Source organism: Cnephaeus nilssonii (assembly GCF_951640355.1).
Source record: "Cnephaeus nilssonii genome assembly, chromosome: 5".
NCBI lineage: Eukaryota > Metazoa > Chordata > Mammalia > Chiroptera > Vespertilionidae > Cnephaeus > Cnephaeus nilssonii.
In genome coordinates, this window is record NC_137076.1 from 60,553,613 (window position 1) to 60,575,760 (window position 22,148).

The 22,148-nt window shown below is 48.3% G+C and overlaps 1 protein-coding gene across 1 annotated transcript in view; it reads left to right on the top strand.

Moving 5' to 3' along the window:
* The first annotated feature begins 2,591 nt into the window (after window positions 1-2,591).
* The window catches only part of SETD7 (SET domain containing 7, histone lysine methyltransferase), a 41,954-nt gene continuing 22,397 nt past the window's right edge, over window positions 2,592-22,148 (top strand). Inside the window, exons 1-3 of the mRNA XM_079771743.1 lie at window positions 2,592-2,907; window positions 3,636-3,767; window positions 12,272-12,401. Of these exons, the coding sequence (XP_079627869.1) occupies window positions 3,728-3,767; window positions 12,272-12,401 (170 nt within the window). The 5' untranslated portion in view covers window positions 2,592-2,907; window positions 3,636-3,727. The remainder of the gene's footprint in view (window positions 2,908-3,635; window positions 3,768-12,271; window positions 12,402-22,148) is intronic.

Genomic DNA, 22,148 nt, shown 5'->3' on the forward strand with positions numbered 1-22,148 from the left:
AAGTTCCACCTCCACGAGGTTTCCCCCAATTTGCCAGTACACATAGTAGTGAATTGCCAATCGTTTCCCCTAAATGTAGGAAGGTGTATAAAATCCAAGATGCCTATGAAAATATTTATTGCCAAAACATTATGTCAGTCTTATAAGTAAGCCCCAGCCTTCTCTGGGGAATGACATGGGTGGTAAAAATGAAGGAAAGAACTCAGTATTATGACTGCTTGCTGCAGTGGAAGAGGGACTTACGTTGCTATATGCCCCTGAAGAGAGGACTGCATCCTGGGATGCAGAGGAGGCAAACCACAGCCGCTCAGTGTGAGGTGGAACAAGTCCCACCCCGGGCCTGGCAGCGCAGCCGCTCCTCCCAGGCTCAGCGCATTGACCTGCTGAGCTCGGAGCTCGGCCCTGGCCCTGCGGCAGCTGCAGCCACCCCCCTGTGATTAAGAGCTTTATTGATTTCCTAGCCCATGGCCACGTTGGTGGGCACAGAGTAGACAGAGGAGAATGGCGGGAAGCCAAGTGGGAAGAGGGTTTATAAAATGAGCTCTCAATGAAGAAAACTGTGGGAAAGAATGCGATGGAAGCAGCTTTGGGGCCAGTAGATGTGGGAAAGTGGAACAGCTCAAAAAAAACGCTCTTCCGACTTGAGCTAAAACAAAGCACGTCTGTGAGCAGGACTCGGAGCTGTGTATAGGAAGCGAAATTCCTCTCTGCAACATCACCACCGACAGCGCCTCACCTTCATTCTGCACCAGGCACTGGGTTGGGTTCTGGGGCTTTAACTAAGAATCAGCCCATCTAGAGAAAGGCATTGAAAACATACCCAGAATGATTTGCAAAAATGCAAATGTATCTTATGGGAGTCCTAAAAACGTTTTACCTTCATTTGGGGCCCAGAGTCAGCCGGGATGAATGGTGGCTGAAGGCGGGCAAGCCTGCGTCCTGGCCGCTGCCTGCCTCGTGGGCATAACCTGGCGAAGGTTCTCAGGGAGCTTTCAGTCCCCTCACTGCCCGACCCAAGAATCCCCACCCCTGACAGGCCCAGAGGAGGGTTGTGTGCAGGGCGCCCTGTGTCCTCAGGAAGCCCTGGGCAGTCTGGCTGTGCAGTGCAGGCTGGGAATCCTATGGCGCTGAGGGCATGGCTGGGCATCCTCCTGGGAACCCACAGATAGGAGCAGGACACTTGTGACGTGGTTCCTGCCCCCACCCCCATGAACTGGTGTCTCTGTGCCTCACCTGTGTGTTTTGAGGGGAGATTTCTTCCAACCTACACTGCCCCCGCCTCAGACCCCTTTTAGTAAAGGAATACATTATTTTTGCTTCCTTTTAGCTTTCAAATAATTTCTTCCCCCCACCCCCTGCAAATAAACTGGAAACAGGGAAAGAAGATGCATATCTGGTGTATGTTTGTATGTCAGTGTAATATACAAGGTAGATGATATGTTTAAAAGGGGAAGTAAGAAAAAAATATAACTCAAAACCAGTGAGTAACCAAGCTCAATACATGCTTCTCCTTTTAAAAATCTGAACTAAAACCCTCTTCCTGTGGTTCCTATTTGAAAACGATGTAACCTGAGTGGCTCTTTCTTCTCCCACCTCAGCAGCACCTTCTCTGTGTAGCTTTGGTGCCCAGGTATCTGCTATGGAGGACTTTAAGGAGGTTCGACTTAAGCCACAAGAGTTTAGAGAGGTGTGGACTAAGTTAGAAGGGGGGGGGGGGGGGGGGGGTCTAGTCTAAGCTTGGGGACCTCCAATGGTCTAGCTCAAGCCAAGGGACCTCCGAGTGGTCTAGGGCAGTGGTCGGCAAACTCATTAGTCAACAGAGCCAAATATCAACAGTACAATGATTGAAATTTCTTTTGAGAGCCAAATTTTTTAAACTTAAACTTCTTCTAACGCCACTTCTTCAAAACAGACTCGCCCAGGCCGTGGTATTTTGTGGAAGAGCCACACTCAGGGGGCCAAAGAGCCGCATGTGGCTTGCCAGCCGCGGTTTGCCGACCACGGGTCTAGGGTCTAGGCTAAGCCAGAGGGGACCTTACCCAGTACTGTAGCCCGAGCCTCTTTTCCCGGGGAGGGATTCCGGCTGGCACCAGAACCCGTCTCCTAACTCCCTGTCTTTCTAAAACGGTCAAAGGGGGTTGAAATTCCTGGCAGTATATGGAACAAATGTCCCTAACATTGTCCTCTTTTTCACAGAGGAAAACTGAATTTAAGGAGAAACTCACAGGACTCGATAAAAATACCTGGCATTTAAGCACAGAGCCCAAAAGCAAGGCGTGGCCCCCCGAGTGCTGGAAGGGCTTTGAAGTCTCCTGTTCAGAAAACAAAATGGAACAACTTTCCTGCGCTCTCCCGCCCCTCCGCGGAGCAGTAGCTGTTCTTGGCAGATGCCCAGAGCAGCACCGGGCAATTCCACGGTACACTGTGTGCATTTGCATCCATCTGAGCAGCTATTTACAGTCGCCCTTCATGCCACCTGTAAGAGACCACGCCACAGTGAATGTCTGGGCCGGGGACCGGGTGCCCCGTGATTTTCTCCACTGGAAGAGCCCGAGGCTGTGGTTGCCACTTGGAGAACAGGGTGACAGCTGGAGACGTCTCCCATCCGGGGCGGGAGGCGCAAGGCGGAGGCGCGCCGGACGGGGGTCCTTCCTCGTCAGGTCCGTTTCCACGACCACACCGCGAGGAGGAAGCAGCGGGCCTTCCGTGCGGCCGGTTTCCTGCCTGATCCAGAGCCGTCAGCCGTTTGCACTCGCTGGCTTTCCGAATCACGGAGACGCCCGGCGGTCCCAAGGAGGGTGGGAGCCGCAGTCCGGAGGAAGGAGGAATCGGGGCTGGATGTCACCCCTGGATCCGGGAAGCCCGCGCTCTGGTGTGCTGCGGCGACACCGGAGCACCTGCGCTCCCGTGCGTGCTGCACTCGTGCAGCTCCGGGTGGCAAACGGGGTGAAGCGGGGACGTGGGCGAGAGGAAGTCGAGGCGCCGGAGCGTCGGAAACGCCGCCTGAGCGTCCCTCGCTCTTTGGAGTCTGTCGGGGGTGGGGGCTGCTGGCAGGCACAGCGCGGCGAACTTCCAAGCGTCCCCCGCACAGCGGGAGGTCGCGAGTGCGGAGCCCGGGAGGGCGGGTCCTGCGGGTCCCAAGTGCCCGCGAGACCCCCTCGACGCCCGGGACCGCGTGGCGCGCCCGGAGCGCACGGAGCCGCGGAGAAGCGGAGGAGGAACGCTGATGGGCCGGGGGGCTGCTTGGCCGGGGCGCAGAGACCGCGCGGACCCGGGGCGCCTTCCGCGCTGAGGAGCCTCACTCCTGGGAAGGGACAGGGAACTGTCAATCAGCGAGGGAGGGAGCGCACCGGCGCCGGGTGATGTCAGCGGATCAGCTGCTCGCTAACAAAGAGGGGTTATTACTGGAGAAAGTTGCGGCGGCGAAGGCCACGGCGGCACCCCGGAGCCTCGGAGGCGAGGGGCAAGTGGGCGAAGGGGGGAGGGACGGCTGCGGCAGCGGCAGCTGAAGGCCAAGGAATCGAAAGGGCTGTAGGGGGAGGCCGTGCGAGCCAGCCCCGACTGCTCCTCCTCTTCCTCCTCCTCCTCCTCCTCCTCCTCCTCTTCCTCCTCCTCCTCCTCCTCCAAACTCGCAGGGTTCAGCCCCAGCGCTCGCCCAGCCGCCCGAGCACCCAGAGGGACGGGAGGCAGCCGCGCGGCCCCGAGCTGGGCAGAGTCCCCAGCCGCCATGGATAGCGACGACGAGATGGTGGAGGAGGCGGTGGAAGGTACAAGCGTTTCCCCGGGGTCGGGGGAGGAGGCGCCGAGGGCTCGGAACGCGGAAGGAGTGGCGGGCGACCCGTGTGACCGCCACTGTCCCCTACGCGGGTGGCCGGCCGCACGGCCCGGGCAGGGGCAGACAGCCACCGCCACGCCGCCGGGAGCGCGCACTGCGCGGCGGGGCGCAGGCCGGGAGCCCGCTCGGCCGGGCCGGGCTCCCGGGAGAGAGCGCGGCCGCTCCATCCCGCAGCCCGCAGCCCGCAGCCCATCCTCGGAGTTGCGAGCTGTGCCCCACACGCTGGCCTGAGCCCTTTCAGGGATGGGAGGTGGCGGGTGCGCGTGGCGACAGCCCCCTGAGACCCGCGGTCTCCGCAGAGCCATGCCCCGGCTCCGTGTGGCAACCCCGAGCCCCTCTCGAGCCGCCAGCCCTTTCCTTCCGCTCGCCGCGGCGACCGCGACCGCGACCGCGTCCGGGTGGGTCGGCGGCGCAGCGCCCTGGGCCGACCCGGGCACGTGGCGGCCGCGGCCCGGGCGGCTGTTCTTCCGAAGAGATGAAATCATGGCCCGGCGGGGGACGACGCTCCCGACCCGGGGCTGGAACGCGCGCCGACCGGGAGGCGGTGGCCCTCCCCTCGCTGTCCCCGAGCGAACTCGGTCACACCGCCCCCTCCCCCGTCCTGCTTCCGAGCGGGTGCCGCCGCCGCCACGCTGTGCGGGCGCGCCGAGCCCGGACCCAAATTGCTGGGTGACACTTAACTTTCTGAATTCCGTGCCGTGGGCTGCGGGTGATGTCACCGCCTCGGTGTCGAATTTCTCCGCCCCTTCTCTGCTAGCGCCCCTCCCGACTCTCCTCGCCACTTTGTTTTGCCGAGTTTCTCCACCTCCTTTTTTTTTTTTTTTTTGCTAGGTCTAAAAAGCGAGGTGGGGATGTTATACAATCTTGTTGTTTGTATCATGAGATGTTAGGATTTTGTAACCGTGAATACTAGAAGATACTCTTTGGCGTATTTATTTATTTGATTCTACCCAGCCAGGACGTCGTGATGTGTTGTAATGCTGTGTGGTATAATTGCAGGATATGTTTTTTATTTTAAACATATTTTTTTCATTCATACATAGGCAGTATACGTATTTGTAAAACTTTAGAACCCAGAATATTTTAAAGTAAGCATCTAAGTACATAGTTTTTAGTTTTTGGTAGAATTGGGTTTCTATCTCATTTGTTTAAACAAATTCTCATAAATGGAAAAGAAGAACAAAGTGGCAGTACCGTACATGCAAAAAGATACACAGTTATTGCTGCACTAGAGGACCGGTGCACGACATCGTGCAAGGGGTTCGGCCCTGGCAGCCCCACCGTCATCCAGAAGGACCCCGGGAAGGATGTCCGGAAGGTCCTTGGCTGTCTGTTCTAATTAGCATATTATGCTTTTATTGTTATAGATTGGGAGAACTCCATTTTTTTGTTTGTTTGTTTTCATAAGACATAATTGACTCCTTTTGCAGTGCTCCAGAGGTCTTGGGATGAGATTTGGATACTATTTCTGAAATTTCTAAAAGGTATCCATTATAATGTAACTATTAACACATATTTCTTTTTTTAAAAGACATATTTCTTTACCAGCTTCAAAGGGTGTTTAATGTTTTAATTTCACAATATTGTGAACTTTATCTCTTTATCTCTCTGATAAGCAAGGCCTGTGTTGGGCCTCAATGGGGCCCAAAGACATTGAGCCCATCCATTGGAAGCCTTCTTACAACTTAAGTTATTGATTTCTTGTGCCTTCCTGTTATGAAAGATAAACGGGGGGAAAAAAGCTCTTCTCTTATTGTCAGGGCTTACTTTCATTCTTTAACGTTTACTTTTACTTGTGCTCATAAAATTTTAATGCAAACCCTTGATCATGGGCTGCGCTCCCCAGTTAAACAACTTTCTCCTTTGAAGCTGTCTAGAAATCTAAGTCCGTGGTCCCCAGGCTCCTTGTGAACAAGCAACTTTAGAAACATAGCAGTGTTGTTTTGGAGCTTGTGCAATTCATAGGAACAGAGAACGTTCTTTATCTAAACGAGGAAGGTTCTGTTTAATAGGGTGACCAGACACATTATTCTCCAAAATCAGGAAATGCTTGAGAATGAGAGGGGTTTGGTACTTATGCTGGTAAAACAAAAACAAACTCACTGCTACCGAGAACAGATCAGTGGTTACCGGAGGGTGAGGAGGTGGGGGCCAGGGAAAGGAATGGAGCGGGTCAATTGTATGGTGATAGGTAGTAATGAGGCTTTGGGGGGTGATCACTCTGTGGTGAATACAGATGAATGAAAATGTTTATCCCTGAAACCTTTGTATGTATATACTTAGGCTGGGATAACGTGAACATTTGGGGCAGTCTGGGGCACCTGATCACTCAGTTGTGCCTAACGCTAAACAGAGTAACACAGAATCTTTAAGAGTCCTTAGAGGCATCTAAGGCCCAAACTCGCACAGCGTCCAGAGTGTACGGTGCACACGCAGGACATTGCACCAGTGGGCTTTTTTCCAGCCATGCTTGGCCTTTTTAGTGGCATCTGTTATAGTCTTTACTTCACATCTAGCACATGCAGGGGGGGACTGGCATAAAGCTAGTCTGAATATCTTGGTATTCAAGTACCAACTAACCTACCCCTCCATCAACAAAGCCTCTGTTCTCAGTAGTTTCATTGTCTTAGCTATCATTATTATCATCATCATAATCATCATTATTATTGCTATAATTGTTTAGTTCTTATTCTGTGCAGGTTCTGTGCTGAATGTTTCCCACACACACACACACATATTCATTCTTACGAGGTGGGTACTAATATTATCTGAATTTTACAGAAGAGGAAACTGAGGCATAGAGAAGTTAAGAATTAACGCAAGGCCACCCAGGAGGGTGCAAGACAGGCTTGGACCCCCAGAACCCCTCTTCACTGTACCTGACTACCTTGCTACATTTTTCATATTTTTTACTTTTGATGAGTCATCAAATGTATGAAATACTTGGGAACCGGGCCTGGAAGCAACAGTTAAATATTATGTCAGTATCACTCTTTGTCAGTGGTAACTCTTTAGGCTGCTTCTGATGGGGTTTAGTGACATTCAGGGGGAAAAATGTATTTGGGGAAGGAGAATTTAACTTAACCCTGCAACAGACATCCTTTTTCTTCCTCTGAAGGAATTTCTTCTGGGGAACAAATTGGTCTGTTCAGGACTTGAAATGTCTTTTGTCACATCATACACATTTTGGTTCTCTGTCAGGGCAGAGCCGTGGCGCTGAAGTTCTGAGCTCCCAGGGGGTGAATTCCCGAGGGGAACTGGGTGGTGGAGTATCTCCGTGGGTCTGTGTACCAGCCCTGCTGTCTCCTCTGGGAAGGCAGCTGGCCCTGGGCCTCGGAGGCCAGACCTCCCCCTGAGCTCCTGCCGTGGATTTGTAAAATCTCATTGAGACTCACTGGTTCAGTGGGAAGTGATATAATCTCAAATAAATATATCTAAACAGGTGAATTACGGTGGTTGAGAGGAAGTAAATATTACTTCCGGCTCCGGGAAGGAGGTGGAGGGGAAAGAGACCCCAGAGAGGTGGTTGTGTGGTTGAGTCCAGCTGAGCAGGGACTTTGTGAGTAAAGACCTAGAGGGGTGGGATTACGCAGGCACCTCCAGAGACAAATCAGTCGGTCCTGCTGTAACAGAGGGCCCAGGACAAAAGCAGAGGGTAAGACAGGGAAGGCGGCCGTGTCACCGGCCACGGGCGTGGACTGAGCTGGAAGCCATGGGAAGCCGTGGGAGTCACCTACAGGGCTCTTTGCAATCGTCCCGATGTGCACTTCTGAGGGCAGGAAAGGATGGAAAGGCCTGGAAACATACAGGAGACAAAAAAGGGGGGAAAGAGAATCCCCAGAACTGAGGAGCCAGAAGGAAAACAAGCGTCTCAGTGTTGCACTGCCTTAAGCCCCTCAAAATATCAAGAATATTTTAACTGTCCCCCTAACATCTCCTGCCTGTCTCTCATGCTCATGCTCTAGGCTTAGGAAAAATGTGGGGTCCATGTACCAGCCCTCTCCCTGTGGCCATGCTTTAATATTATGACCCTCATGACTAACAGTTGAGCTCTGGTAAAGAATTACTCTCAAAAATCAAATTATGTTTCAACAGCCAGGGTAAATGCATCATCATGAGGGCATGTTCTTTGCACTGACTGGAATAAGCTTGCCTTTTATTATTATTTTTTTTGTGTGTCAGCAGTTCTAGTCTACAAAACCAACAATGCATGAAAGAGTCTCTTGTTCTTAGGGAAACACACACACACACACACACACACACACACACACTCACACACTCACACACTCACACACACACACCACTCTCAGATCTGTGAGTGAGCCTGAGGCGGGAAGCAGCCCGGTGTCTGATGCCGAGGGAGTCTGCCTTGCCCAGATGATGTACCATCACGGCACAGAACACAGACAGGCCTGGCTCTCATCAGGATAAGGAGAAAGCTCAGAGGTAACTCACAGGGGAAAATCTCACTTTCTATCCATTCAGTAGAGAGTGATCACTAGAACAAGGTAAGAAAGTAGACTGTGAGACTGTTAGCATTTCCCCCCCTTTCTCTAACTTCTATAAATATTTTAAATCGTGCTGCAGACAGGAGCTGGGACAGCATTATCAGCACGGAGCAGTCATCCCAGTGACGCTCCCTTGTTGTCTGGCCTGCTGTTCAGCCTCCGTTTAGTGGGAACCGGCCTGGAAGGCTGCTGGTTGGCTTGGCGCGTTTCAGAAATTGGCCTCGCTCAGAGGAAGGAGGACGAGTGTTTCTCTTTGAGTGAGGTAACACTTGGAAGGGGTAGGAATGCTGTTGCAAGTCCTGACGGCCCGACAAGGACTATCTTCACGACAAATGCCCTTCCCCTGCTGGACCTGGGACCTGGGACCTGGCATACCTACCTGTTTAGAGGTGCCTGCTTCCACCCTCAGCAGGGAAGCAAGGCCGTGGGGAGGGAGGGTTCTGCTAGTTTCCCTTATCCAGAGAGAAAGGGAATGGAAAGACTTGGGGAGGGGGCATTCAGCATTCAGGAGCACGTTCAGAGCCGTTCATGTGCTTCCTGGGCAAGCCACATAGCATTGGCTTCCTCGTCTACGTGATGGGCACTTGGGAAATTGTCGTGAGGTTCAATTTAGGTAACAGGAAAGCACATAACCCAATGCCAAATGCAGAGTAAGGAACACAGACTTTTTCCTTCTTTGTGTATCAGTTTCCTCTCCATTAAATTGATTATTGCCAACAAGACAACTATGACCTGCTCTATTGTCCAGATGGCATCCGAACAAGACTCTTTCCAGAGGCTCCTCTAGCACTGACGTGGAAAGGAGAGGTGAGGCACAGCAACCCAGTCCCTTTCTTTCTTTGGAAAGTCTCTTTGCTATTTGCTATTGGTGTTTTGTAGATTAAGTTCTACAGCGAGGATAACAATTTCTGGCTATTAAACATCCACGGTGGAAGTCTTAAATGTTGACAACCCTTAATATCTAGCTCCTGTTCGTTGATCCTGTTCATTGATCTCATCTCCTCCTTTCGGAAGAAAACAACAAACAGGCCAACCAGGGGTCCTGCAGTGGACTGACAGAGGGAGTTTCAGGACTTGATCACAACAAGCAACCTAACCCTTTAGAATGGTAGGGAAGTGTCAGGTGTCCAAGCACCTCCTTCTGATGCCACCGGAGAAACGACCATCATCCAGCCGCTCCTCTCTCCCTAGAGACTAGCAAGGTGCCGGGACCCCTCTTCACTGACCTGTCGAAAGAGGCATTGAAACAAGTAGCCCTCGTGGAGCGAGGCTGATCCTTTTCCTTTCATCCCCACTGGGATCAGTACTGACCCTCAAGTGCTTTTAGTGTGTTACATGACACTTTCCATCTTCTCTGCTATCTAAATTCCACTGCTGACGGTGCATCTGCAGTGTTTTATTCAGAAACTAGAGGCCCGGTGCATGAAATTCATGCACGGGGGTGGGGGGAGGCCCTCAGCCCAACCTGCACCCTCTCCAATCCAGGACCCCACAGGGCAGTCGGACATCCCTCTCACCCGGGACCACTGGCTCCTAACTGCTTACCTGCCTGCCTGCCTGCCTGCCTGATCACCCCTAACTGCCCTCCTGCTGGCCTGGTCACCCCCAACTGCCCCCCCCCCTGCCAGCCTGGTTGCCCCTCACTGCCCCCCTCTGCTGGCCTGGTCATCCCTCATGGCACCCCCCCCCCCCCCCAACGACCAGCCTGGTCACCCCCAACTGTCCCTCCTGCCAACCTGGTCGCCCCACGCAGCCCGCTGCTCAGTCGTTTGGTCGGCCCTCACTAACCCCCCCCCCCCCCCCCACTGGCCCGGTCACCCCACGCAGCCTGCTTGTTCAGTTGTTTGGTCCCTCACTAACCCCCCTTCTGGCCTGGTCGCCCCACGCAGCCCGTTCGGTTGTTTCAGTTGCGACGGTTGCTTAGGCTTTTATATATATATAGATAGGACAGGACTATTGTGACTGAGGGAAGGTGGAAATGAATTTACATTGGGGTTTTTTCCCTCCTCAATGTTCATAGTTATCATAATATTTCTCTTGATCTAAAGTAGAATAACAAAGATTAACTTTTGAAAGTCCAAAATATGTGAACTGTTTCTATGGAGAAAGTATTCCAACAAATTAGTAAATACTTCACTACAAGGCTAAAATGAGTGTTCATACCTACATCAAAAATAAACTGCTGGATTCATAGGAATGTGAATAGCTAAATTGAATTTGATCCCAACATTATTTCATAAAAGAAAGTGTTTAGCTGTACCTGTTTTTTAATGAAAATTTTAAAAGTAGATTTAATTTATTTTGATGAGAGAAATGTCATCAGTAGATATTTAGAAGATAATTTTCCAAATTGTTTTACATGGCTCCGGTGTCATTGAATTATGTCACATACAGTTGGGTTTTGAACAAGAAGAAAGCAATTATGGCTTATTTCCCTCCTGACCATTAATTTCCTGGCCCTTGGTAGGAAAAAAAAAAACAAAAAACCTGTATTGAGTGGAAAGGAACTACATCAACTGTGATTTATTTAAGTAGCCACATTTTATCGCAATATATTTTCAGTAACATTCTATGCAGAGTCAGATGTAGAAATAAAATAGTATATTTGTCCATTGTTACTTTATGCTTACATAAGAATACAATAAAAATAAAGAGCTTTTTGCTTTTTTATAAGAGTGTTTACTTACCATCTCTTCCAAGCGATGATGTTCTTTTATCGCTTTAGAAGAAATCATTTTAGGAGACTAAAGTGTTCCTTGTGGTGATATGGTTTGTGCTTCCTTTTATGCCTGTGAGCCATCTGGAAGCCACATTTGAGTGTTTGATGTCCATGCACTGCCCACAGTTTTGAATGCTTTTGTATCTCTTCATCCCTGACCCAGGTCATTCACTCACGAAAAAGCCACTAGGTTAACTACTGCCTTCGTTTTCACCCACCTCTGCAAAACCAGCTCACCAGAATGATTGGGGAGACACCAGTGAGGGGACTCCCAGGTTCTGTGAAATATGTAGATAATCATAAAATCCTAAACATTGACTACAAACATAAATGTTAGAATATACCAGTCTGTGACCCAGGCAGAACCAGCATTTTAGAGATCACAGTGTCAGAACTGCTGGGGATGTTCAAAATCGCTGCTTAAATGGCCATGTGGCTGCTTCTAGCTGCATTTAAACAGAAGCCCTCTGGACACAGTTATAGAGGAGATATGACAAGGTCATTACTAAACATTCAAAGCTGGAAGATTTTGTAAAATGAAGCAGTAAGTTCAAGGTTAAGCTTAAGTTCAAGCTTAGAAGGACTCCGTTCCCATGTTAGCACAGTGAGGTATATAAATATCCGGGCAGTTTTAGAGGCATAGCCACGTCCCCTGTTTGAATGTAATGAACCACAGTGGGGTTTTCCGAAGTCCCCTGGCTAGCAGCCCTCCACTGCATACTATATAACATATAAAACCATATCGCATACTAGTTCTAGCATTAGAAGACTCATTGCAGGGACAAGGTACCTGGCAATAGACTATAAAATGGTGTTATCTCAACTACATTTTGGTTAAGCATCAGTTTGGGGGCCTTAATTCCTAATTTGAGAAGTACCAGGTGGGGAAGTACTTGGTAAACGGAACAGGCACTGCGGATGCTGTGACTGGTAAGAACGCTCAGTCCCCGCGAAAAGACAAGCTTATTTTCGGTTCACATCTGAATGTGTCCAAGTCCCTCCATCGTAGACCCGCCGTTCCTAAAGGGCACAGAACAGTCAGGTTGATACGGCTGATGCAGGCGAGGCGAGCAGCCTTTGCTCTCTCCCCTGGAGCGGGGAAGGGACCCTTTGGCTGCTCAGGGGACCTGCTGGCCGCTTCTGTGCTCCGACGCATCGGTGGGGGCACAGGCAGACGGTAAGGTTGGCCTTGTGATTCCCTTCCTCCAGGGCAGCTGGATGACGATGGATTGCCGCACGGGTTCTGCACAGTCACCTACTCCTCCACAGACAGATTTGAGGGGAACTTCGTTCACGGAGAGAAGAATGGACGCGGGAAATTCTTCTTCTTTGACGGCAGGTAGCACTCGCGGTTTTGTTGTATTTCGTTTGGGGGCGGGTACCAAATCACTTTCTTTGAAAGGGTGATACAAATGGAAGAACTTATGTGGATGTTTGGGTAACAACTTAGAGACAAGGTAATAGTGAGCCCAACATGCATGCACGCACTGCTTTGGGGACCAGGGAAGTCACCGTGGTTATGGAGAAGCCAGCGTGAGGCTTAGCTGTCATCACTGCCTCCTGGGGTGTGCTTGTCCAAGGGATGCGCTGCAGTGCCGGGTCCGAGGGCCCCCGGCTTGCACAGGTTGGTTAGGTGGTCACCCATTTCTTTGATAGGTTTCACCTGCTCATTCGGGTAATGCGTCTCAGGGAAGCGACACCGGGGGCTCACTTGTGTCAGGGGCCGGTTGGCGCAGCTCCAGCAGTGACTGACACGCTTTTTTTCCAAGGGTTCCGCACACTGCATGCCTTAGCCCGCGCTCTCAGACCTCAGGGTCCGGGTTCTTGCTATCCTGAGGGAAGATTCAGCCACCTCGGTGGTTCTGCAGCTTCACCCGTTTCTCAGCATGTTCCTTCCCCTCCCGGGATCGCTCAGGAAAAGGGAGAGGTAGACACGAGAGGTGTACAGCCCCGGCCTCACCGTGCTGTGAAAGCTTGTGTTGGGAGAGCTGGTCTTTATGGGAGGTGCCTGGGTGCTGACGTCAGCACCCGTGGTTCCTGTGTTCTGCCTCTCATTAAAGCGTTTTCGCTGCAGCCGTCTGTTCACTGTGCTCTCAGCTCCTGCGTGAGGGCGCCGTGGGGCCGGAGCTGCCCACCTCTGCTGAGGGCTGCAATGACTGTAGGCCTTTCCTCTTTCAAGGGGTTGCCGGGGCTCAGCTTTCCAGCGGTGACTTTTAAACCATGTCAGCTTTATTTTTTATTTTATTTTTTTTAATATATTTTATTGATTTTATTACAGAGAGGAAGAGAGAGGGATAGAGAGTTTAGAAACATCGATGATAGAGAAACATCGATCAGCTGCCTCTTGCACACCCCCCACTGGGGATGTGCCTGCAACCAAGGTACATGCCCTTGACCGGAATCGAACCTGGGACCTTTCAGTCCGCAGGCCGACGCTCTATCCACTGAGCCAAACCGGTTTCGGCTAAACCATGTCAGCTTTAGAAACAGAGTGGCCACGTGGCTTTCCCAAGCATTCAGAGGAACGAGAGGCACAGAAGAGTTGGGTATTGCAGAAATGGGTTTCGCCAACACCGTCATGGGGTTTCACAGGACGACGTGGCCCCACTCCCTCAGCGCCTGGCCCTGGTGACAGCCTGAAGCTCCTCACCCTTGGAGTTCCTCTGGGAAGGGAGATGTCCCAGCTGGCCATTGGAGGGTGAGCACAGCGACTGGCTTGTGACCCAGAATCCCTTCTCCATAGGTGGAGCAGGTGGCTTTTGAAGATATTAACAGTTCCTCGGGCTGTCAATTATCTGAATTAAGAAGGGGTGAGAAAAGCAATAAAAGCCCATCTTAGAGCTCTTGTGACATGTTATTTTAATTAGTCATTCCAACCTTCTCTTTCCCATTTCCCCAGACCCCACCCCACCTTTATTTATTTATTTATTTTTTAGCAGAGCTTTGCTTACAGACTACCATTTTGAATGGGTGGATAGTTTGCTTGCTTGCTTTTGCTCTGCTTTGAGTCCCTGGTGGCTACCTGAGTCCCGTGGAGGACTCTTAAGATTTGGTATCAGTGCTTTCTTCTCCCAGGACCCCTCCCCCTGCCAGAGGAACACGTTTCCTGTTCCTCCTGTTCCTATTTCCATAGCAGTGTACTCACTGCTGTCTTCTGGAAAGTGTCTCTTTACCTCCTGCTGCAATTATTGTTTGATCCATTTCGCAAATGTAAGTTATAGAAATGTCTTGTTTCCCCCACAGGACAGCAGTTTCCTTAAGGGCAGAATCTTGTCTGTTTCCTCTTCTGGGCTTTGAAGCACTTTCCCTTAATTTAATACTTAAAAAAATTCTTGCTGAATGAGCGTGGGAGCTGAATGAAAGTAGAAGTCACCCAGAACACACACACTCACACACTCACTCATGCTTTAAATCTGGTAGTTTGATAAGCAGAGTTGATTGACTCCAGGAAAACATCCAGCAGGTTTGGTTGGTTGTTAGTGTTAGTTTGGTTGGAATTTAGGGTTGGTTACTGCGTTGTTTCACAGACCTGATGCACAGAGTATTGATGGACTAGACTGAGCTTCCAAACCAGTGTGCCCACAATGAGCTGCATGTTAGTTAGTTCCAAAGTACTAGTCCCTCCACCTTGGGGCCTTCAGTGGGGCCCGAGACTCCCCGAGCACCTCCCTTCCTCTGTCAAGCTAGTCACTTCCAGCTCCAAGCAGCTTCACCCAGTCACCCCAGTGTGTCACACAAATGTAGTAATTGACATGTATGTTATGACATGACAGAGCTGAAGCACCAGGCCAACAACTATGGATGGGACAGCAATAAATTCATTGACCTTTTTTTTTTTGAGGCACCAACTCACTAGTTTTCTGCCACTCAAACCCTGGTAGATACTTCGCTCAGAGAGTAGACTCAAGGAATGATGGTGTTAGTGAGGACCTTGAGAGCGTACCTTTGTTAGCTTTCCTCAGGCAGATGGGGACTGATGCCTTGGGGGGAGGAGGTCAGTATCACTGCTTGTGTGACATGTGATGAAACTGTGTGGTGACAGATTCTCGTTACCTTCTTCCTTAAACCCAATACTGATCCTGTTGTGAGACACCTGCTAAAGGGATTCGCTGTAAAAGGTGGTGAGAACCTTATGCCTGGGTCTTGCTAAGCAGAGCGCAGCATTGGGTCATGGAGAAGTCGGTTGTTTCTGCATGAAGCAGCACCTTACTTTACATTGGTCTATTAATTTTCCTCCCTATTGCCACTCCTAACTTTTTGGGTCTGATGAGTTAGGTAAAATAAGGTGGGAACCCTACACCTTACCTGCCAGTCAGGAGGCTGTGGCTGGGAAAATTCCCTCACAAAGGATGAAATCAAAGTTTTGAAATAACAGGTGAGGAAACAAATTAGAGTTTTTAAAAGTTGTTCTAACCTGTGGTGCTGGCTAATGTTCCTGTCAAAGGTTTTTTGGTGTTTTTTCATCACAAAGTGTAGAGACAGATTTAGATGGAGACCTTCTAATGTTATATAAAACCTGAACTCAGGTGTGTGATTTTTTCTTAAAACCAACTTATTGAGGTATGATTCACATGCAGAAAACTGTATGTATTTAATGTCTACAACTTGGTGAGTTTGGAGTTAAACAAATGTCCATGAAACCATCACCATAATCTGTGTCATTAGCTGGGTGTGTGATTATGAGAAGGTTTCATACAAATGTGAATTTCTATCAAGAACATTCCAGAATCAGTTTTTCCCTTCACACAGGTTATGATAAACCTAAATAAGAATTTTAAATATTCAGATCACCCGAAAAATGGCCCTGTTAAATTTTTTAACCAAGTTCCTAGATAAAAGCAGATTCTAATTTTTTAATTGCACATGTGACAAATGTTTGGTAGAATAAAAAACTTCAAGAAATACAGAAATATAAAAAGTGAATGTGCCCCTCTTTTTTCTTTTCTTTTCTTTTTTTTTTTTTTTACCCTCAGCCCCATGTCACAAAAGTCAACACTGTTGGCAGAAATTTTAAGCATCTTAATTATTTTGTATTCGAGCATCTTTACCTTGTATTCAAGATAAAATAAGGAAATAGCTATTTTTAAATCTCTAAATTAAGTTTAAATAGTCAAAATGTACATTGTTTGCCTTTTTACTACTGTTTCGGCTTCAGACTACTTGCTAGTTTTGAGATTTTTTTTAAAAGAATGAAGTTTTTAAAATATATTTTTATTGATTTCAGAGATGAAGAGGGAGAGAGAGAGAGAAACATCCATGATGAGAGAGAATCATTGATTGGCTGCCTCCTGCATGCCCCCCCACTGGGGATGGAGCCTGAAACGGGGCATGTGGCCTGACTGGGAATCGAGCCATGACCTCCTGGTTCATAGGTCGACGTTCAACCCCTGAGCCATGAGGGCCAGGCTAGTTTTGAGATCTTAATCAACAGTTAGTCTTTCCTTCATTATGTGACAAAATGAGATCAGAAGAGCTGTTATTACAACAGGTTTATTAACTCAGAAACCTGAAGTCAGACCACCCTCGTCCTTTGCCAGATAGTTTATCCCACAAATGAGGAATGAATGTGAAAATCGACCTTCATTTGAAAATTGTCTTTTTAAGCAGCTATTATTTCCCCTTTTTCCCTCTTTTTAAAGGAAAGAAGAAAATATTGCTAAGACTAGGTTCCTGGGACCTCTTAACATCTGCTCAGGTCCTAGATAAAGCTGTCCACGTGGTGAGGAGGAAGGGGCTTGGGCTTTGTCAGGGGCTCTGGAGGGATTTGCTGGACCGCAGTGGGATGTTATGAAATTGTTTACTATGCAATTACACACGTCTGTAATTTTCATACTAATCCTCAGTTCTGGATGCTTATTACAATGGTTTTTCTCATCATTGTTCTCATTTTAGCCAAGATTATGGACGCAAAGGCAATTTAGCAGGACTTCTCAAAATCCCAGGATGGAAACAAGGAAGGGGTATTCCAACACAGACTGGCTTTGACTTGTGTAATATTAGGGAACCGTGTGTTGTTTTTAGTCTGATTGCGAGACGGAGATGAGTTAATTCATTTCATCGTATTATTGTTATGTTATTGTTGCTTCTCCTTCCCTGCCAATTAGATTTCCAAGTATTATTTCTTGTTCCTGACGTCACTGTCCTGTGCCCATCCTGTTCTGAAGTTGATTTGCTGCATTAATGTGTCCGGCTAAGAGGGCTCCTTGTAGTTTATCATTGGCCAGGTAACCTGAGTGAGGCTGCCCACCCGCTGAGCCACCGAGAAAGGCTGACGGGTTCCAGGGGACAGATCCATGCAGGACTTCTTGTGTTGGCTTTTGAGAAAGTGCTTGGTCACATTGCAGAGAAACTGGAGTGGGAATGGACTGCTGAAGTCATGTCCTCCAGCCTCCCACACAAGGAAGAAAAAGTCCTTCTCCGTTCCTGACAGTCATCCAGCTTTTGTTGGCACCAGACTCAACAAATACATTCATCTGTGTCCTAATAAACAGTCTGATGAAGGCAAACATTTTTGTGACACACGAGGAGAAAGGGAGTGGAGAAGATGGATAACTTTGAATACCTGTCACTCACTCACTTGCCTTCCTAACAATCTGTGAAATCGGTTTTATAATCCGATTTCACATATGGAGAACCTAAGGCATGTAGTGGTTAGCTAACTTGCCCAAGGTCCCCATTAGGAAGGGTTGGAGGTGCGAGTCAATCCAAGGTGAGCTCTGGTGCAGAGCCACCCCCTTCTCATTACATCAGCACCCTCCTCTAACCGGAGCAAGGACATTCCTCTGATCCTGACGGCCTCTCTTCCACGCTTCAACTTTACTGGAGGTCGCTCATCAGCTATAATTTTTCAAAGGATCCTGGGGTGAAGTCAGTGACGTTCCTGCAGGGGCAGGAACGACGTGGTAGGAGCCTGGCAGTTGGATGGGAGGTTTCTCTGAGGAGCAGCTCAGAGGAGCCCTGTTCTAGCGAGCTGGCCTCTTACTCGTTGATAAAACGGGGATAGTGACACCTGCTGCTCAGAGCTGTTGTGAAAACTGGAGAGAAAACCTGTCAGGACCTTGTAGATGGGAGGGCACCTGGTAGGCACTCACGGGAAAGCATGGATTTCTTTTTTCTGTTACTGTGTATCTGCATGTTCCCAGCTTTGTGGAGATACAATGGACACAACACATGTAAGTTTAAGGTGTACAGTGTGATGATTTGTTACACCCATATATTGAAAAACTAGAGGCGCAGTGCACAAAATTCGGGTGCGGGGGTGGTCCCTCAGCCCAGCCTACGCCCTCTCGCAATCCAGGACTCCTTGGGGGATTTCTGACTGCTGGTTTACAGGCCTAAACCGGCCGTCGGACATCCCTCTCGCAATCCGGGACTCTGCATGCACCAGTGACCATACTTTTCATACAGGTGAAAGGCATCTTGCTGTTGTATGGGCAGCGAAATTTTTTTGCCCTGATTATAAAAAGTAGTACATAACATGATCCTTCTGAGGCAGTAGTACCATTTTCCCCTACTTATGGGTGGGAAAACCAAAGCAGAGAGAAGTTAAATAATTGCCTTTGTCACACAGTTATACGTGTCAGAATCAGGGCTGACCACAAAATGTGCAAGCCAGAGTCCATGCATGTCATCACTGCATGTCATCCTGTTTTTTCAGTGTTAGAGTAGCCTCGCCAGGTTTTAATTTTTAAATCTAAGAGACTGTTCCCAATATATAGGGTAGGGTCCCTAGGCCTGGCCAGTGATCAGGGCCAATCTGTGGGGTGACCGACGGGGCAGTTGGGGGGGTGCCCCCCGCTGGCACCCACCTTGGCTGGCGGCCTGGCACCGCCCGCTCATTGGCCCCACCCCCCACCAAGCAGTGGTTCTGTAGGTCGTTCTGCTGTTTGTATGATTTGCATATTAGGGTTTTATGTAAATAGATGATTACAAGAGGGTTAGTTTGCACCTCCATCCCTTCACATAGTTACCATTTTTGTGTGTGTGGTGATAACATTTAAGACCTACCCTCTTAACAGGTTTCAAGTATTTGACGCAGGATTGTGATTTATAATCACCATGCTGTACATTAGATCCCCAGAACTCACTCATCTTAGAGCTGGAAGTGGGTACCCCTTACCAGCCACTCCCCAATTCCCCCACCCTGCAGCCCCTGGCAACCACCATTCCATCCTCTGTTTCTATGAGTGGGGCTTTTTTAGGTTCCACATGTGAGGACATACAGTGTTTGTCTTTCTCTGTCTGACTTGTCTCACTTAGCATAATGCCCTCAAGGCATTCTTACCTTTTATCATTATTGTCATTACTATTATTATTAGTCGGTAGCAATGACTAGCAGAGCTTTCTTATGATTTGTTTTTCGAGAGCAAAACTGAATCGTCTCTCGAATATTTCACTGTCATCTTGAGCCTTTTTAAGAATCAGATCCGACAGACTCATAGATCTTCCTTTGAAGGCCCTCAGCACAATACATGACGGGAGCATGGTGGTGCTCCATTCGGCTGCTGCTCACACCCTGCAGGAGGCTGGGGCTTCTGGTCAAAGGGGTCCTGGCAGATGGTTAGGGTTTGTGGGTTTGTTGTTGACCTTCTTCTTCTTCACTTAGTTTTAAATATTTTAAGAGGTCACATATACTGGCATATAAAACAATTCCTAAAACAATGTTTTTAAGAAGAATCACAGTTTAATTTGGTTATAGCTGGGAATTTAAAGTGGAATTCTGATTCAATTTAAATTTCCCTCTTGGTTCTCATATGGCTATGCTGCCTGGGAAAGGAAGGGAGCTCATTGGGGGAAGAGAACAGAGGTAATGCCTCATGTGGTAGAAAAACCATTTAGACCACAAAACCATCAAGGAAAGGCCAACACTGTAAAGTGTTCTAAAACCACGTTTGTGTATTCGGATATTAAAGAGAATTTTAAAATGAATGCAGTAATATTTTACCGGAATGCAAATGTGTCCGTCTAGGTAAAAGGGAATGTGACCACACATTTTTTTCTGACTGTGTCCTCGGGGATTTTAAAAGTTTGGTCACATAGGTTTTACGGGAAGAAGCAAGGAAAGCATGGTTTGGAAGCTAAGATGCATAGACATGCACCGGAGCCAGTACATAAACTAGAGTGAGCAAGGGTTCGAGAGCAGGTGTCAGCAAACTTTTCCTGTGTGGGGCGAGTCCGTCAATATCTTAGGCTTCTCAGGCCACCAACAGTCTCTGTTGCAACTATTCGGCTCTGCTGTTGCAACACGAACGCAGCCACAGAGGATCCGGGAAGGAATGTGCATGGCTGTGCTCCAGTAGAACTGTATTTACAAAAACAGGCAGCAGGCCATGGCTTGCCAACCTCCTCTGGAGGAGGAAAGAATTGGAAAGAAAGGTTAGGGCCTTCAGCACCCGGCTGAGAGGCTTTTCTTTTATTTCCTGCACGAGGGAGGGTTTCAAAGCCGTGTCGTTTTTATTGCTCTGGAGTGCCTGGTGTGGAAACGTGCCCCTTTTGTCTTCAGATGCCGTCCAAGCCACCGTAAATATTTGCCAAGGAAGTGAAGCTGTTTCCTCGGGCAGGTGCTGAAAGCCGTGCAGTTTGGTGTTGCTCTCCAATGCCTCGAGAATTTGCATGTGGGCATCTTATGTCAGTTGGGCTGGGAGGAAACAGCAGTTTATTCTTGGTCTTCTGACACTAATAAGGATGGGCTTCATTGCAAGGGACAATGAATATGGTTAGGGAGGAATATGTCTAAGTCCATGTTATTGTTTAACTGATCCATAAGACCCAGGCCTTGTAGATTTGATCATATACCTGGGAAATATTGGCAGACTAGTTCGTCAGGGGCTAATTCTACCCGCCATACAATTCAGTTTTGAACATGGTTAAGAATCCGGTCAATCTGGTTGCCAGGTTTAGCCATAAAAATCCAGGGTACCCAGTGAAAGTGGCATCTCAGATAAACAACATGTTTTAGTGTCGCCATGTCCCATTCAATATTTGGGACATACGTTTACTAAAAATGTATTTGTTGTTTATCTAAAATTCAAACGTAACTGAGCGTCCTATATTTACTCCAGCAAGTCTAAAAATGAAGATCAAGGATGAAATAGTTTTCTGCAATATTTATTGCATCATTATGTCAGTTGATTAGTTATCCTTCACCAAGGTTGTGTGGGTTTTTTTAAATTGTGGGGAGTCTAATGACAGTCAAATCTCATTAATTCCAACTTTGCTGATTTAGAATTTTTGATGGCTTATGCAAGGGTTCTGCTAAAATGCACCCATTTGTCATTCATAGTACAAACAAACCTGAGAGAGAACTATTTATCTCCTTGGGAGACTACAAATAGTGTAATTACAGTGTAATCAGAGGCTATCGTTATTTGGACTGTACTTTTCATTTAATAATTACAGATCATTCTGTCATCTATTACAGCAAGACAAGACTTTACCAGGCACGTCAGGTGCAGCTGCCTCAGGCCCCACGGCCCCTTGCCTCCCACCTATCACAGGTACACAGTCCGTTGGACTCTCTAGATTCCAGAGTCTAGAACCTCACACAATGCTCGCTACTTAGAAAAGCACCCTATCAATGGTTGTTAGTTGCATTCATGAGTGAATGCTCATGACACATGTTAAAATAATCCAACTGTCTTTGTTGCTAAACATCTTACATTTTAAATTCAAAAAACGATTTGAGTTGGTCTCCCCCCTTATTCCAAAGTTCAGTTCATAAAGGGATTCTTGGTAAAGTTAGTTTCGTTGCACACTGGCCTGTGGGAGGCTAGCACTGAGAACATACTATTGAAATTCTGAAAATGTTTTAGGAGGAGAGAGAGAGAGAGAGAGAGGCACTTGCAAAGTCATCCTGAGCACCCTTCTGAGCATTCTTCTAGTCTAGGACTATGGGTCTCAAACATTACCAGGCTGTAATGATCATTTTCCATGATCATGAACACACACACATGCATGCATGCACACACAAATACATTTCTGTATATCTTCCAAAGAGATGGAAGGGAAATGCAACTTCTCATAAAAAAAAAAAAAAAAAAAAGAGAGAGAGAGAGAGAGGGAGAGAGAGATGGAAGGGGATTCTTTT